At 34.5% G+C, this 18343-nt stretch overlaps 2 protein-coding genes across 2 annotated transcripts; one reads left to right on the forward strand and one right to left on the reverse strand.

The window, feature by feature from the left end:
- Positions 1 to 435: 435 nt before the first annotated feature.
- Positions 436 to 1752, reverse strand: LOC123723256 (transforming acidic coiled-coil-containing protein 3-like). Its single transcript, XM_045685832.1, has 2 exons — positions 1708 to 1752; positions 436 to 1589 (listed from the first exon to the last, which is right to left on the reverse strand). Exon 2 carries the CDS (start codon positions 1520 to 1522, stop codon positions 569 to 571), a length of 954 nt encoding a protein of 317 aa, XP_045541788.1. The 5' UTR covers positions 1523 to 1589; positions 1708 to 1752; the 3' UTR covers positions 436 to 568.
- A 5205-nt stretch (positions 1753 to 6957) lies between these two features.
- On the forward strand, positions 6958 to 17610 carry LOC123723185. Its single transcript, XM_045685748.1, has 13 exons — positions 6958 to 7188; positions 7268 to 7420; positions 7631 to 7716; positions 7823 to 7930; positions 8456 to 8602; positions 8734 to 8796; positions 8879 to 8991; positions 9409 to 9569; positions 10548 to 10705; positions 12132 to 12278; positions 15750 to 15882; positions 16339 to 16504; positions 16931 to 17610. The coding sequence occupies exons 1-13, from the start codon at positions 7020 to 7022 to the stop codon at positions 17319 to 17321; spliced, it is 1995 nt and encodes a 664-aa protein (XP_045541704.1). The 5' UTR covers positions 6958 to 7019; the 3' UTR covers positions 17322 to 17610.
- Positions 17611 to 18343: the final 733 nt, after the last annotated feature.

Here is an 18343-nt window from a genome sequence, read left to right on the forward strand (position 1 = left end):
AATGTGTACTCTACAAATAATATTTATTTTCTAGCATAGGTGCAGTCGGACAGTCTTATGCACAAAACTGATATACTTAAGCATATGTTGTTTAAAAATACACTATTTTACTGGACAATATTTATGTATGTTAATTAACACAACATTTGAATTAGAAAATAAATGGATTAAAACAATTACCAAAACTTTTTTAAGGAATCATATATATTAATGTAACCAATGGCATGTAATACTTATTTTGGATAATTTACTTTAAGTTAAGCACCAATGGTAAATCAACAATATGAAGTTAACAAATGTGTCATTTTAAAAAACCTAAAATACTATTAAATAACACAATTGTACAATAAAGTCATCAACATGAGTTATTGCACAATATGTGATAAATAAATATATAATAGAGCATGAAACAAATTCGACACTAACAACCTCTATGTAAGTAAATAAGCATTGTTAACTTGCTTTCATAATATTAGTTACATGAAATAAATGTTAGTCTAATATTTAGCATGCAATTACAAATGCATGTAAGATAAATGAAAATGTAATTACTCAGTATAATGATTAGTTAACCAACCTTGTTAATTAACTCATCACAAATTGCAGTAAGTTCCTCGTTATCTTTGATTTTCTGGGCTAGAGATTCCTGCAAAGAAGCGTGAACTTCACTCTTTTTGAGCATAGCATTCAATTTAAGGATCTCTGCCTGGTGGTCCTTCTTTACTGAGTCAAGCTCAGCATTGGCTTTGTTCAATTGCTGCATTGCATGCTGTCTTAATGCTTCATATCGAGCCTCTAATTTCTGTATTGCATCATTGTTCTCCTCTACAGTTCTTTTCAATGCAACTTCATTTGTTTTGTAATCTTGGATTATAACCTTACATCGTTCATATTTAGTGTGAACATCATTAAAAGCATGCTCCATTGAAGCTAAATGAGCAGCTGCCTCATCTCGCTCTCTAAGTAATGTTGCTCTTTCCTCTGCCCATCTTTTGGTTTCTGTATCTTTTTCACCTATGAGAGATGAAATTGTACGCTCATACTCTTCCATGACAATGCTCATTTGTTTATTATTTCGTACTTTCTCTGCTACACGTTGTGATAGGCCTTTCTCTTTCTCCGCATATTCTTCGTTGAGTTCAGTTAATTTCTTAATCTTTGTTTCACATTCCTCCAATCGGGTACGCATTTCTCTATTAATATCTCTTAAACTTTGAGCTTCTTCCTCTTGAGCTGCTAACATTTCTTTAACAGCTCGAAGTTGCTCCATAGTGTGGGGGTCCATGTCTGCAGGCCTGGTTATAACGGGAGGAGGAGGAGGTGTTGTACCCAAGCTCAAAAGACGATCAATAGTTGGAGATACTGTACTTGATTTGACCGATGCAATTTTAGATGCGGATGGCTGGTTTCTGTTGATAGCTGGAGTTACAACTTGTGTTGATTTCTCGGGAGGAGCACTGTTACTTGGTTGCACAGACAATTGTTGCATTGAGTTCAATAAATTTTGCTCTGTACTTGACATCGTACAATGTATTATTAACTGTTTCCAAATACTACTGTTTTTGGATAGTCTGTGGAGACATCGTCTCCTGAAATTAAAAAAGTAAATTAACGACTTATGTTTCAAGGGCAGCGCAGTTTAGTTAAAATATTACCATTCAATAAATAAAATTTATGAGACGATGAAAAATATGTAAGTCTACTTACTGTTGACAGATATAGACTTAAATTATGAAATCGTAAACATCCCACCACAGGTGGGCACAGTTAATCGAAAAGTTAACTTCGTTAATCGTTAATTCGTTAAATTCTCGAAAATTTAACGCAAGTTAAAGTTAATCGTTAACAGTTAACCATACCAAAATTATACATACTATAATTTCACACTTATGTGGCGACACTTGTTTAAAATAGTAATTTGACTATATATTTATAGAATGTACACATTAGTATTAGAGACAAATATGAATGCAATATAGTCAGAGCTGGGCATTAACTCGTTAATCCGTTAATCGTTAATTAACGAAGTTAACATTTTCCTTAACGGATTAACTTTTAAGTTAAATTCAAAAAGTGTTAACGCTCTTGTTAACTTCCGTTAAATTTCACTTCCGTTAATTTAGTCCGTTAATTGTAACAATAGACACTTATTGACGTGTTGTCATTTTATTTAAATTATGCATCAAGCTACATTCGTAAGTTCGGCTATGTTCGGGGACCGTCGGCGAGTCGAATGGTGACCGAGAACGAGAGTGAACGAGAACGAGCGAGTGTGATGCATGTTATACAATACACCAAGCGGCCGGGAAAGACGTGATCAAAAGAGTACCGCAGAATCCTTGTTAGAAAATAGTTACGATTTAACCAAACTTACCTCTATCAAATATTGCGAAGTTTAGGCGCTAGACACCTTCAAAGTTTTTTAATTATTTCACATTTACACAAATATCTCGAAAAGTCTATATTACATTTTATTCACATTAAAACTGGTTTTCATTTATTTAACATCACTTTTTTTTAGAACATGATTTTGTTATAAAACCAACATAAGGTACGAAAGTACTTTATTCTAAATACAATAATTGTGCACTTATATATATAGATAAACACTGCGTTGAATTGCAATCAAAATAATCAAGTGTGCATAACTCTTCAACGTCGTAACTAAATTACAACTAAACTTTGTTGGCGACGAATATGTTTATTTTAATATTGAAGTTTAAAGACAGCAAAAAATATAAAAAAAAATCGTTTATGGTTCATTTGAAAAAGCGTACAAATAGGATTTTTTTGTCATTGCGTAGATAAGAAACAAACAATGAAAAATAAATTTAAAAACACGAAAGACGAAATGTGCACGCAATAAACATTCCTCAAAAACAAAAGGGATTTAGGTGTTTATTACCGTCGTTTGTTTTTTTTGGGGCTTCTTCATAGTCAACGAAAAATAATTTTGCATTTTAAAAATATGAACAAAGGATTAAGTGGACAGCCCGCACACAGAATGCGATAACGAACTCGATGGATTTATGGCCCCAACCCTTCTAATGGTCGGGGATGCACGTGCGCTGCACAAAGACAATAGCGAAGATAATTTGTTTGTTTACAAAAAAAAAGTATACGATAAAACGAGAAAGAATGAGGAAAAAGATAAAATAATTATGTTATTGAAATAATGTTAAATTGTGTTATACTAAAATTAATATATGAAATGTCGTCGGCACAAGTGACCTTTACAATAACATAAAAAACAATCTCAAACAAAAAGCACTGAAAAGTAACAAAATAATGTCATGAAAACCCTCTAAACTCTAAAGAAAGTTCTCTTCTTTCTTGTAACATTTATTGTATAATTATTGTTATTTCGCAGTCGGTGTCGGCCGAAGTAAATAGGTGACATTTTATATTTGAGATGTATTAAACATACTTACGTTTATGTCTCTTCTTACTGCATTTTATTTGAGATTGATATTCTTTTGAATATTACCATAATACGAGTATGTCTCACTGTTTAATAGAAAACTTGTGTTGTCTAAATTTAGTTAGTTCTCTAATTCCGTGAAGTTGGATGGTCGATAAAAAAATGACTGAAAAGGTCAAGTGTCCATCATTGTCAGTGAAGTATATAAGTGTGTGTAACTAGTGCATGCTATGTCATTAATATCGTACAGGCAGTAGTACATCACCCCAATCGTCAAAATTTTATTTGAGTATATTATATAACTAAACTATAGATAGGATTAGCGCTCGCCCGAGATTTCGTAAGCGCAGTAAAAAAATAGCCTAAGTTCTATTGAAAGTCTTGACAAAATCAGTCCATATGATTCGGAGATTATTCGTATGGCCATTTCCCGCTTGCGCCCTATATTCGTAATATAAACCAAAATTAACTTTAACTGTTAACTTTAACTTGCGTTAAATTTTCTTAAATTAAACGCTTTAACGATTAACGAAGTTAAATTTTTATTTAACGAATTAACGATTTACGAAGTTAACTTTTTGATTAACTGTGCCCACCTATGAATATAGTATATTTCATTACGAGTGCGGAAAGCCTGACATTGCAAAGAGTTCCAACAAATGTCTACCCGAGCCGAGGCGCAGCCGAAGGTGAGGGTTGACAGTTGGAACAAGTTGTAATGACAGTTTCCCACGTGTACTAAACTATTTTTGATACAGTTGCGAAAAAATTAAGCAATTTAATAATATAGAATAATAAAAACACAATAAACTCAACTTACTAAAATGTTTGGAAAATGGCGCCAACCGTGAAAGAATACAAACAGAGATTTTTTTTGTTTTCTTCACCCATTCTGGGTAGGCAAAGGGAACTATGCCCAAACAACCAAGTTTTCAGTATATTATTTTTATTGATATGAAATGAAAATGAAATTTAATGAGATGAAATAAAATGAAACCTTAATTCATTGAATCAAATCATTAAATCTGATATTGTAACAAATTAGAAGCTTCTTTTTAGAAACATTTGCACGAGTCATAAAAACTTCAATGATTTTTTTTTTGTAAAAACTTCGTGGTTGGTTATTCTTTTTAACAGACATTATTTTGACAGTTGGGAAAGACAAGTTTAGAAAAGCTAAAGAAAAAGCACGAGTAAAAAAGTGTTTTAATACAGTTGCTCAAAAAGTGGCGTATTGCAGGAACGAAGAGCGTTCGGAATGTGGGCTATTACATACTCTTGCTTTTATATACTCGTAATGAAATATACTATTTCGAACCTTCTTTTGATTTTGTCCTGTTGGTCACGTCTTTCCCGGACGCTCTGATGCATACACTTGCACGCGAACTTCACATATTATATCAATTATCAACTCGTTCGTTCACCATTCGAGTCGCCGACAGTCGCCCAACAAAGTTGAACTTACGAGCGTGGCGTGGCGCGTAATTTAAACAAAATGACAGCACGTCTCAAAGTTTCTAATTTAACGATTAACGGACTTTTATTAACGGAAGTTGAGTTTAACGGAAGTTAACAAAAGCGTTAACACTTTTTGAAGTTAACTTAAAAGTTAATCCGTTAAGCAAAATGTTAACTTCGTTAATTAACGATTAACGGATTAACGAGTTAATGCCCAGCTCTGCATCCCACACATTAAAATGGACTAAATGAAAAGTATTATTGCACTGAATTGGATACAAAGAAAATTTTATTATATTTCGTTTACACAACACTGTATGAAATATCCACACTCTGGAGCAATTAATATAGATTTTTATAAAACAATAACGCCCGTTGTGTCACTTGTAACGCTATTGGTTATTAAAATTATCTCAGATGAATTATATAGATATGACATGCGCGTTCACCCGTAAGGGACAGATAGAGAGTACTATAGACTATACCTATATATATATGTAAAAGGATTGGGGTTACCAGTTATTTGTTTTGTCCCGAAAATGAATAATTACGATATAATTTAATATATATCAATTTATATATTCCCAATTATATTGTAAATAATAAATGTAATAAATATAAAAAACAATGCGTAATTTTTGTTTATGTGACTAAGATTAGGTAAACAGATTTTTTAGTAATACTTAGTCAGGTCATAAATTCTGTCACATGTTTAATATAAAATAATTGAAACAAGTTTATTCATTATGTGACCATTTATATACCAAAATGAACTTAACAAAACATAGATTCTTATGAAACTAAAGTTTATTCAAAATGACCTCCGTGATTTTGAATACAGGCCTTCAATCTGCGCGGCCAGTTGTCTATCGCAGCACGAACGAGGTCCATGGCAATATCGGCGGCTGCCTTAATCAAGGATGTCTTGAGTGACTCCAAAAAAAGAATTTCCCGATATTTTTTTCCCGCGTACCGCTTCAACAAAAACAAAAGTAGTAGAAATAATCCATGCTAGGCGTACATCTGCATCCTTTGGAAAGCTACAGAAAAACATACCAATATTAAAGTCATATAATTTTAAATTATTCTGTATATCATTACAGTGAACACTATATGTAAAACTACTTAATATTTAACTATTTTGATTGTACTTTCTAAGAAATTAAGTAACCGATTTCGATAAAATTTACATGGGACAAATTAAAAAATATACTCTTTAAAATCAACGAGATAAGAAAGTATCGAACATTTAAAAAACACAGCATATACTAGAATTAAAAACTACTCATTTTGAAATCTGTTGAAAATAGTATAAAAATAAGAATTGATTCATTTATATACATTACAAATACTATACTTTATTTCCCCTAAATTCAGGGTAATTTTTACAACAAGATGGTGGTATTATTTTTACGGGTAATAACCAACCAATTTGAAAAGAAGTTTAATATGGCCGCTTGTTTCCCAGATCTACAGTATATTATTTGACACAAATGACATCTGCGTTTGGGCGCATAATGTTCGAAAAATACTATTTTATTTTAGCTAATTTTACCCGTATTTTAACATATTAGTTATTTCAAAGACTGTAAAAAACAACTAGTTTGTATTTTCTTCCTTATTTTGTATGAATACATGTGAATAAGTGCGTAGTTTCAGTACTTACGATTGAAAGGTTATGTTTTTCTCTTTTCGCTGACTACGGCTTTTACAACCAACAATACAGCAGTATACCATGTTTTATACACTTGATCTCACTAAAACTGTAATATCAAAATATTTTTGCACAATTACAGCCACTAAGTACTCACAATTTTCGAAAAATAGCACGAATGTCAAACTTTGTTAGGGACAACCTAGGTTGCTTGTTGGGGACAACCTTTGTTCCAAACAAACCCCAAAGCCTGGTACGCAGAAAGGGACAGAAGATAGTTATCCCTGTCTTTGTCACGTCACAGGAATTGGGTATAACTGTATCTCTCTCACTCACGGTATTATTATTACCGTGTCATAGACTTGATAGTAACGTATTTTTATTTCAAAATTTGTTATTCTTCTTTGCATTGTGATTGTATGCTTTAACTTCTGTATTTGTGTTTTTTATACAATTCAAAAGTTTTCAATCAAAACTGCAAACAAAATGACAGATGTAGAAGATATTATACATTATATTAAATCATTAAGAAAGGGTTTTGATAAGGATTTGTTTCAAAGAAAAATCGATGAACTTGCTTATATTGTGGAAAATGAAGGCTTGGAGTATAATGATTTCCAAACGTTATTCAAAGTTTGGTTAAATTTATCAATACGTAAGTAATAAATGCTGTTTAATGTTTTTGTGTCTTTCTTGGTATTCGAGAGGCTTAACTTTTTCTATTTCTTTTATAGCTATAACGAAATGGACAAGTCTGGGAGCGTGTTTAGTTCCTAACGAAAAAATCGGCAAGCTTACTATTGACTACGCTCTACGTTGGCTTCTCGCTAAACATGATAATCAATCAAACTTTTCAAATATAAGCTTTTTACTTGACTGGTTAACAGGTAAGTGGAAATTTACAAGCTATTTCTACTCATGATCGGTAGAAAAAAAAATGTTTGTGGCATACCTAGTTTTATTCCATCAACTCTGTCTTAATTTGTGTGTTAATTATCCATCTAAGTACTAATAGTAAAAGTTGCTTCTTTTTACAGTCTTTGTACTGATAATTTTCATGTTTTTAATATGTATTAAACTCAATTTTCTTGTTATAGCTGCAATGGACTGCAATTCTGTTGAATTAGATGCACTTAATATTGGATATGAAGTCTTTTATTCAACATTGACATATGAAGCACTGGTTAGTATGATTTTTAGATAGTTTTACTCAAGGTATTTTAAACTATTTAGGATGAAAAGAAAACAATTTAACTACAACTACTTAAAGCTATTTGTTATATTTTTAGGCACCTCATTCAATTAAATTGGTGTACAATCTGACTAAACCAAGTGATGTTACAAGAAGAAGAGTTGTTGAACTTTTAAACTGCGCAAAGAAAAGGGAAGCAAAAAAGGTATATTTTTTAATTCAGTTTCACTTGTATTACCACACAGAACGACCCGACAGACCCGACGACACGACCACACAGAAGACAGGCGTGAAGTGGAAGTAATTCCGCGTTTCGTCTGATGAGTGTGGTGCCGGAGGCCTAATTTTAGTCCTCTTTCCCTTCCCACCCTTTTCTTATAAGGAAAGGGTGGGAAGGGGAGGTGGATTTGATGGAGGAGGAGATGCATTGGAATGTCTCCTCCTTCGTCGATTGAGGGTTGGCAACGCATCTGCAATTGCAAATGTCTATGGGCAGCGGTCGCTTCACCATTTCGGTGAATTCCTGTGGCCGCTTGCTCGTTTGCCTCCTTGTCATATAAAAAAAAAAAAAAAATTAATCTGATTCTTTGTTATTTGTTAGTAATTATAAAATTTTGTCTGCAATTAATAAAACATGTATAAAAAATAGTCTATATGTAAATGATAAACATAACTACTTAAATAATAACTGATTTAAAGATCCTTAACAATGTCTGTGATATTTTTTCAGAACTTATACCGTCAGATTCAAGTTCTTTTGGGATTGTTCAAGTCATATAGACCGGAATGTGTTCCTGAAGATATACCATCCATATCCATACATACATCTTTTAGAAAGATAAATGCAAACCTTTTGAATCGATTCACAATAAGTCAGGTATGTTATTATTATTAATTTTTTTTACTTTTTTTTAAGCCATGATCTTTCTCTGTCAGCCTCAAAACATACTTTCAATGTTTTTTTTTACTCACATTCACATGTTGACTTAAGTTTTTTTTTAATTTCAGAGCAAAAGAAATTTGTTGTGCAATACAAAACAGTATTTATTGTGGACGAATCCAATTAATTGTGTAAGTAATTTTATAAACATTTCTAAATTAAAAAATACATAAATTTATAAAAGAATATAACATATTGTGTTGGTTTTTTCAGGACTCGGGAAGAAATAAGAAAGACCCACTGATACCAAACATGGAATTTTTAAAGCTTGGTTCAATGCAGTATACTGAACAAGTTACACAAAAAACATATCTTGATTTTTCTAGGTAAGATATCTATATATTTCCTTAAAAAATATAAATCAATGAAAGTAATATATATTTTTTATATAATAATATATATAATTAAAGTATAAAAACATGAAAATCACAACCAAATCTAGATAAGTGTTCAAGGGACCACAATAATTTTCACGCTTACGGATGCCATCCTTCAGGATCAGATAATGATTCTCGCTTATAGAGGTTTCTCGTTTATCAAGGTTCGACTGTACTAGTATTTTTTTTAACTGTATTAAAACATTCTTAAGAAATTTTTTACTATTTCTCCATGGCCAAAAGGATTATAAGAATTTCAGATGATATTAAAGAAGGAAAAGAATAAGTCAGCTTTTCTGTGATTGTTTTTACAGTATAAATCCACATTTAGTCGATCAGATGTTGGTATTTATGTTTCTTCCTCAGCCCAGTATCTCTGCTGAAGCACAGTGTTAGCCGGTCCAGCATTCGGCCAGCGCGACTGCGCGCTCTGCTCTGCAACGACACTGGCACCACTCTGCTGGCACTGGCCAGCGACAATGAACAGGCTTTCTTCTCACATGACCTGCATCATATACTCAATCACTGTAAGTGTTAGATTTCATTCAAATATACAGTCAAGAGCGTCGGTGGCTCAGGGGTTAAGCACTTGACTTGCAATCTGCAGGTCCTGGGTTCGAATCCCGCAATGTACCAATGTGTTTTTTCGATTTTCGATTTACATATGTACATTTATCCGACGTTCTAACGGTGAAGAAAAACATTGAGATGCTACCTGCACATATCTGGGAAGAAATTCAATGATATGTGTGAAGTCAACCGACCCGCAGCCGGCCAGTGTGGTTGACTATGGTCTAGTCAACCCTAACTTGGGGTAGAATAGTGAGCTGATGATATACAGTCAAACCTGTCAAGTAAGAGTCCAAGGGATCACGATATTTTTCTAGCTTATAAAGGTTTCTCTCTTACTCTACTTCATCGCTTTTGGAAGTCGTCTGTCAGGACAATGACGATATCCCATTCCGGTAACATGTGATTTCATGCTCACAATGCTATTAGATTCGACTTCGTTCGCGGTATTCCAGTTACTGAAAACTTACCCTGACACAAACTTAAAGTGCCTTTAAGTTTGTGTCAATGTCAATAAGCCTTTATTCAATATAAAAAAAACTCCGCCTGTTTCAAATAAACAATAAGAGTGATCGATGTTTTTATTAAGTAAACGCGACTAGGATTCATACCCAGTCACTGTACCCCTGACTACTGTACAGTGTGAAATACTCTATTGCCTAATACTTTATAAAATGCGCTAATATAGACTACTAGTTGTCACCCGCAACTCCGACCGCGCAGAATTAAAAAAAACTTAATATGTAGCCTATGTGTTCTCTCAGACTATGTTCTACAACTGTGCCAAATTTCATAAAGATCTGTTGAACTGTTCCGGACATACCTTCAAACAGACATCCATCCATCCGTTCATCTAAACATTCGCATTTAAAATATTAGTATGATTTGAATTGAGTGTTGATTGATTTAAGTTTTGTCATAATTTCTGTTTTCAGGTTTCTTTGACAAATCACCATACAGTTACGAGGAGAAGCGATACCTGCTGCACAGACTGGCAGTATTCCAGCGCACAATACTGCAAGGAATTCCCGTTGTGACCAGATTCCTTGCAAAGTTTATAGCGTTCTGGAACGAAACTGACTTCTTTGGTGAGGTAATTTCATTGTCACATTCCTTTTTATATCTTTTTTTTTTGCACAAATTTCACTCCTGTTTGCTCTAGTTTAAGACTGGTTTCTAACACTCGAGCGTAATAAGATAATTATTTATATTTAGATAACTATTTTATTTATATTATATGTGAAGAACGTGGATCAAAATTGATATAGGGTAGGCAGTGTGTAGAAAAACCAAGTTTCTCGCTTATGGAGGTTTCTCTCTAACACAAGTTTCTCGCTTATGGAGGTTTCTCTCTAACAAAAGTTTCTCGCTTATGGAGGTTTCTCTCTAACAAAAGTTTCTCGCTTATGGAGGTTTCTCTCTAACACAAGTTTCTCGCTTATGGAGGTTTCTCTCTAACACAAGTTTCTCGCTTATGGAGGTTTCTCTCTAACACAAGTTTCTCGCTTATGGAGGTTTCTCTCTAACAAAAGTTTCTCGCTTATGGAGGTTTCTCTCTAACAAAAGTTTCTCGCTTATGGAGGTTTCTCTCTAACACAAGTTTCTCGCTTATGGAGGTTTCTCTCTAACACAAGTTTCTCGCTTATGGAGGTTTCTCTCTAACACAAGTTTCTCGCTTATGGAGGTTTCTCTCTAACAAAAGTTTCTCGCTTATGGAGGTTTCTCTCTAACACAAGTTTCTCGCTTATGGAGGTTTCTCTCTAACACAAGTTTCTCGCTTATGGAGGTTTCTCTCTAACAAAAGTTTCTCGCTTATGGAGGTTTCTCTCTAACACAAGTTTCTCGCTTATGGAGGTTTCTCTCTAACACAAGTTTCTCGCTTATGGAGGTTTCTCTCTAACACAAGTTTCTCGCTTATGGAGGTTTCTCTCTAACACAAGTTTCTCGCTTATGGAGGTTTCTCTCTAACACAAGTTTCTCGCTTATGGAGGTTTCTCTCTAACACAAGTTTCTCGCTTATGGAGGTTTCTCTCTAACACAAGTTTCTCGCTTATGGAGGTTTCTCTCTAACACAAGTTTCTCGCTTATGGAGGTTTCTCTCTAACAAAAGTTTCTCGCTTATGGAGGTTTCTCTCTAACACAAGTTTCTCGCTTATGGAGGTTTCTCTCTAACACAAGTTTCTCGCTTATGGAGGTTTCTCTCTAACACAAGTTTCTCGCTTATGGAGGTTTCTCTCTAACACAAGTTTCTCGCTTATGGAGGTTTCTCTCTAACACAAGTTTCTCGCTTATGGAGGTTTCTCTCTAACACAAGTTTCTCGCTTATGGAGGTTTCTCTCTAACACAAGTTTCTCGCTTACGGAGGTTTCTCTCAAACCCAAGTTTCTCGCTTATGAAGGTCGTTCGTCGGGACCGGACAAAGACTCACGCTTATAGAGATTATCTCTTACCATCAGCTTATCCAAGTTTCATCTATGTATAATATTGGTATAAAGATTATTTTTTATATTAATTTACAGATAATGGACCTGGTGGAATGGTTGAGTGCGGATTGTTATGAATACATTGAGGCAATAATGACTTCACTCACAAAGATATACTGCAGAGCAAATTCAATGGACCAATGCGTTATACTCAGGAGTTTGTCAGCGTTATATGCTAATTTAGTGAGTTACTTTATATCGATGGGTAGTTGGAATAATGTCGCAATGGATATTGCGACAGTCTTCGGGTTAAGTCAGATTCGGTATCTACGGACCTAACTACACCTTATATATTTTTTTTACTTAATTCTGATGAAAAATGACAAAAATAGAAAAATCACTTTGTACATTAATTGTTTGTTCCTGGTAAACGTTTAGAAAAATATTACTGGAACAATACGGTTATGTTGAAAGTGAAATTTTTGTTTCAATTTTAGACCAGCAATTGTAATTACGGCTTTCTTCCAGGGAATAAAACATGTAAACATTAAACGCACTATACATTACTGTACCTACTTTGATGTTAACAGATTCGCACTAAACATTGCTGTACCTACTAAACTATCGTTGAGTCGTTACTCAATGGCAGCAAATATTAAATCACGCACAAGACTACCAAACTATAGTTATTTTATTTGTATTACTGAAGATAATAATCTACAATAATTATTTTACAATTTTATAGTCATCTGTTCATGATTCGAATTAATGTACCTGTGTCAAAATTTTTGTTTTCTGATATTTTACAAATGACATGTACTTAAATCATCATCATCATCAACCTGCCCTTATCCCTATGTAGGGTCGGCACAGTATGTACTACTCCTCCATACATCTCTATCAGACGTCATATCTGAATTTACCCCCTTCTTACGCATATCCTCTTTCACACAATCCATCCATACTTTCTTTGGTCTTCCTCTAACTTTATAGCCATCCACATTCAATCTCATTACTTTTTTGTTTATATGATTATCATCCCTCCGCATAACATGTCCAAACCACGCTAACCTTCTGCTCCTCAATTTCTCGATAACTGGCGTTACTTTCAAACTTCCTCTGATATGCACATTCTTAACTTTATCTTTTCTTGTCACACCACACATCCATCTTAGCATACGCATCTCAGCTACATGCAATCTTCTTTCATCCGAAACCTTGGTGGCCCAACATTCAGATCCGTACAATAAGACAGGTCTTACGATTGACTTGTAGATCTGTCCCTTAAGCTTGGGTGGCATTCTTGGATCACAAGTCACACCGGTGACCTGTCGCCATTTCATCCAACCTGCATTTATTCGGCTTTTCACATCCCGGTCAACACCACCATCGTATTGGACGAGTGAACCGAGGTACTTAAAATCGGAGCAGGTTGGTAGGTCAACACCATTTAAAGCGATTGGAGAAAAGCTGGTCGGACCACCAAAATCGCAGAACAAATGTTCAGTTTTGGTTCTGCTGATTTTAAGACCAGCTCTCTCCAATTTATCTCGCCATTTTTCCAACCTGCTCTGCACCTCGCATTCATCCTCCCCGACAAGCACGATGTCATCAGCATAAAGCATACACCAGGGTGCTTCCTCCTGTATGTCTGATGTTAGCGCATCCATTACCAGGAGGAAGAGATACGGACTTAAAGCCGAACCCTGGTGTAGGCCTACCGAGACACCAAACCTGTCACTATCGCCAACAGCGGACTGGATGTGTGTATTGGCTCGACAATACATAGCACGAATAAGCTGCAGCTCCTTTCACTTTCAAAGCCCACCACAAAACCTTCCTCGGAACCCTATCGTATGCTTTTTCGAGGTCTACAAACACCATGTGCAGGTTTTTATGCACACGCCTATATTTCTCGCAAAGTTGGCGAATAGCAAAAATGGCATCCGTAGTCCCCCGTCCTGGTGTAAACCCAAATTGGTTCCGAGTTACCTCATTCTCCTCTCTTATTCTTCCGTCCACCACTCTCTCCCAAGCTTTCATACTGTTTGACATGAGCTTTATTCCTCTATAGTTGTTACAGATTTGTACATCACCCTTGTTTTTAAAAATTGGCACCAGCGAACTCCTACACCACTCAACGCTGTTTAATATCATTATCATCCGCCAATACATTTCCTTCATCGTCTTTAATACACTTGATGTGGTTTACATCTCTTGCATTCCTTTCTCTCTCTCTTGCTATACGGAACAGGCGTTTTTGTCCCGGCGGGCTGTTCAGGGATTCATATAATTTATCTTGTGCCTGTGCCTTAGCAGTTGCGATGGCTTTCTTAGTAAATGACATGTACTTAAATGTCGCAGATAATATATATTTATTAACACCGAAATACGAGTAAAACATAATGGTGACATTTTAGAGAAATTTACACGTTTAGACGTTGTTTCTACGTATTCTACAGCTGAATCTGCAACTCTTCCTGAATTACAAGGAGCTTACAACGAACCGGTTCCTGTGTCGAAAGCTCTGTACTCTGATCTACTGAGTCTTTGTAACAGTCATGATATTCCACAATATTATCACGATTTCTATGAATCTTTGGCATGTGGAACCCACGAAGCTGCTGAGGTACAGGATCCGCTACAGGAGTCAAGTCTTTAGACGTGATTTTGCTTTAAATATTTTGGTACCCAATTTTTTTATTCTGTTAAGATAATACGAATGTTGGTTCCTACAGTTCCTAATAAACTAGTCTTAGTTTATTATAATTAGAGTAGGTACATTTTATAAAATAATTTAATTTAAATAGCACAAGTTTTAAAGTTAAGCATAAGTACCTTTTTTATTAGGAATTCTTAATTTTCATGGATAATATAAGTAAAAAAGTCTTATAAAGTCACGAATTTGTCATTTTAATTATGCTACTTTGATTCAATAAAAGATTGTTTAATAATAACATAATGCTCTTTTTTCTACCACTTTAAATGATCCATTCTTATATTTCTAGTAAAAAAATAATAATAATAAAAGCACTGTCAATCAAAATAAGATATTCACGCAAAAATAAAAGATTAAAAAAAAAACATACAACGATGAATATACAGTAAAATATGAATACCGTCCACAAAACGCTCATCAAGTTCAAGGAATAAGAACACAAACTATGGTTACTGTATCCATCGTGTATCCTATAATACACTGAAAAAAGCTGTAACATATTATTACTGTACCAACATTCATTTTTTTTTTCGTGGAACAAAGCTGTAAGTGACTATTATGGGAACAACCTTTCGACATAAATAGTTGCAATATGATCTTTACCGATTTTTTCCTATTTGGATAAAATATACAATCTTGTAACTGAAACAGTACTTTAGGCAAAAAATAACGAACAAGGTGACATATAATTTATTTTAAGATATTCAGTGGTTTTATAGTTATTCCATAATTTCATTAAATATTTTTTCCTGAACATTTTCATTTTTACGATTGCGGCTTTATTCCCGGTACCCATCGATATTATTTATGGTTTTTATTCTAGTAAAATGTAAAGTCTTCAATCTGCTAAACAGTAAATAAAAGTACTAGTAATGGTGGACTGGTTTATAGATGACAATTGGAAGTCCATGGTCTCTGCCTACCCTTGTGCGTTTTCGAGCGTGATAGTGTTGTTGTTAACATCAGTTTGCACATTGGAAACGATTTTTTTTTAGGTCTACACCAGTGTTCGAAATTGCAGATTATTTATGAGTACAAACTCACCACAGATAGAATACACACAGATTTTACGTGGAGTAGCAAAATTGTTAACACAATTGTATAGCAAAGGCTTACAAATAAATCCAGGTAAATATATTTTTGTATATAACATAAGATAAAAAATTAATAAAACTGTAATATTTGACTTGAGATAATTGAATTTTATCTTTAAATTTTGGGAGCGTCGGTGGCTCAGGGTATTAAGCACTTGACTTGCAATCTGCAGGTCCTGGGTTCGAATCCCGCCATGTACCAATGTGTTTTTCGATTTACATATGTACGTTTATCCGACATTCTTACGGTGAAGGAAAACATCGTGATGCTGCACATATCTGAGAAGAAATTCAAAGATATATGTGAAGTCAACCCGCACTTGGCTGTGGTTGACCATGTCCTCGTCACCCCTAAATTAGGGTAGGCTCTGAGCCCCTCAGTGGGGATGTACAGTGAGCTGATGATGAATGAAAAAAATCTTTTATTTGAATCACTTTACTGTATTTGAATGTATTCGTTGTATGGAATGTAAATGTAAGCCTGTGTTAGACAATGCGCTAGTGCTGGCGAGTTGCCTGAGCGCTGCGTCGCGCTGCGCACGCGCAGATGTATGCCTGGGCGCTGCGTGCAGTGTGCCGGCCGCGCTGCTGCTGGCGCTGCCGCTGCTGGCGCCCTCTGCCGCCACCCTCGACCACCTCGTACATCTCATACTTACGTCAGTACAATCATACATACATTTCTTTTGTATACAGGGTGATACACTCCACTTTAGGAACCTCTTTACTCTCTTTTTTATTTTTAACTAGCTTTTAACCGCGACTCCGTCCGCGCGGAATAAAAAATAGAAAACGGGGTAAAAATTATCCTATGTCCGTTTCCTGATTCTAAGCTACCTGCCCACCAATTTTCAGCTAAATCAGTTCGACCGATCTTGAGTTATAAATAGTGTAACTAACACGACTTTCTTTTATATATATAGATTTTAAGGCAGAAATAACTAAATAGTTTTAAATGAGAACACCATAGCTGAAATTATATTCACTAAGACTATCTGTGAATTCTTAAAAAATCTATTATTTTAACTTTAAATTACTTTAGAGAAAATATATGTAAATTAATTTATTTTAATTTAATTTTATAGGTACAGGAAGATATTCTCGAAGTTAAAAAATAAGAACAATGGTGTACGAAATACCCACGAATTTGAACATCGACAGTTACTAAAGGCGTATACATCAGACATTATATCTTGTCTGTATCAAGAAAACTTCCTCAGCAACCGCCAGGAAGGTTACGTGTTCAGCAAACTGAACATGCAGACTGTAACAATGCTGAACAAAGTCATCCCTAACGCTGATTCTAAACTAAGTCTCAGGAATCATTTAGCATTTGCGCCGTACACTTATTTACAAATTGAAGGTTCACAAGCTGAGACCATAGACAACTCAATGTGGTTCAAATACGCCATCGACAAACAGTTCCCTAGTTTGTGCAAGTTGTTGATTATGACTACACCACAATTGATTAGTTAGACTGATTGTTGTCTAGACAGAAATTTTTCAATTCACTTTGATATATTAGATATTGTATATAATAACATGAAACTTGCGAGGTGTGATTCTTTACCCCCTTTTCTTTACCCCTTCCCCTGTAAAGTAAAAAAGCATGTTTTTATGACGTCATCAGTCTCAAATCTCATGTGTATGTTTCGTTTGACGTCACAAGTTACTTAACTGGATTTTGTCTATGTCCTGATAATTTAGTTGTTGTGTGAAATAAAACTAATTACTAATAAGGGACTATTGATAAATATAAACGCCTAGAAAGTACAAAAATATTTCTAAACAAAAAAAAGTAATTATAAAATAATTTATACAATCAAATTAAACCATAATATGTAGTAGAGATACAATAGTAGCGTTTTACCTGAAATAAAACGCATATTAAAATACTTACCTAACTGGAAGCTTTATTATGAGAGAGCATTTCCGTTTCCGTCGAATTTCTACCAGTTTTTCGTACTTTCAAGGGATGTTTCCGGCTAAGTGGCGCCACCTGGCGGTTGGCCGCCATTTTAGTTTCTTTAAAATATGACGTGCCATTTTGGATCATTGGCTTTGTTTACACCAGGCAGAATTAAAGTGAAAGCTTCCAGTTAGGTAAGTATTTTAATATGCGTTTTATTTCAGGTAAAACGCTACTATTAAACAACTTGACCGTAACTGGAAGCTTTATTATGAGATCTGTTTGTTATCGCCTGGTGACGCCACTGTAAAAGGTTTATATTATGCTTATAAACGCCAATGTGAGTTAGGATGAAAATGAAAAATATTATCTATAAATCAGGAATTTTTTATTTCTTTCAATCAATTTTATCAATAAATAATCATTATTTAGTTCGCCGGTGTGAATAATTGTGCTACATTTTGAGAATCTTGTCTTTTCATTACTTCTCGTCTATAGAACTTGTGAAATGTATTAGCTGATCGCCAGTTTCCACGAGTCAGGATTTCATCAATTGGAGTATTCTCCAGCCAATTTTTGGAGGCTACAG

This window comes from Papilio machaon, chromosome W (genome assembly GCF_912999745.1).
Source record: "Papilio machaon chromosome W, ilPapMach1.1, whole genome shotgun sequence".
In the NCBI taxonomy this organism is placed as follows: domain Eukaryota; kingdom Metazoa; phylum Arthropoda; class Insecta; order Lepidoptera; family Papilionidae; genus Papilio; species Papilio machaon.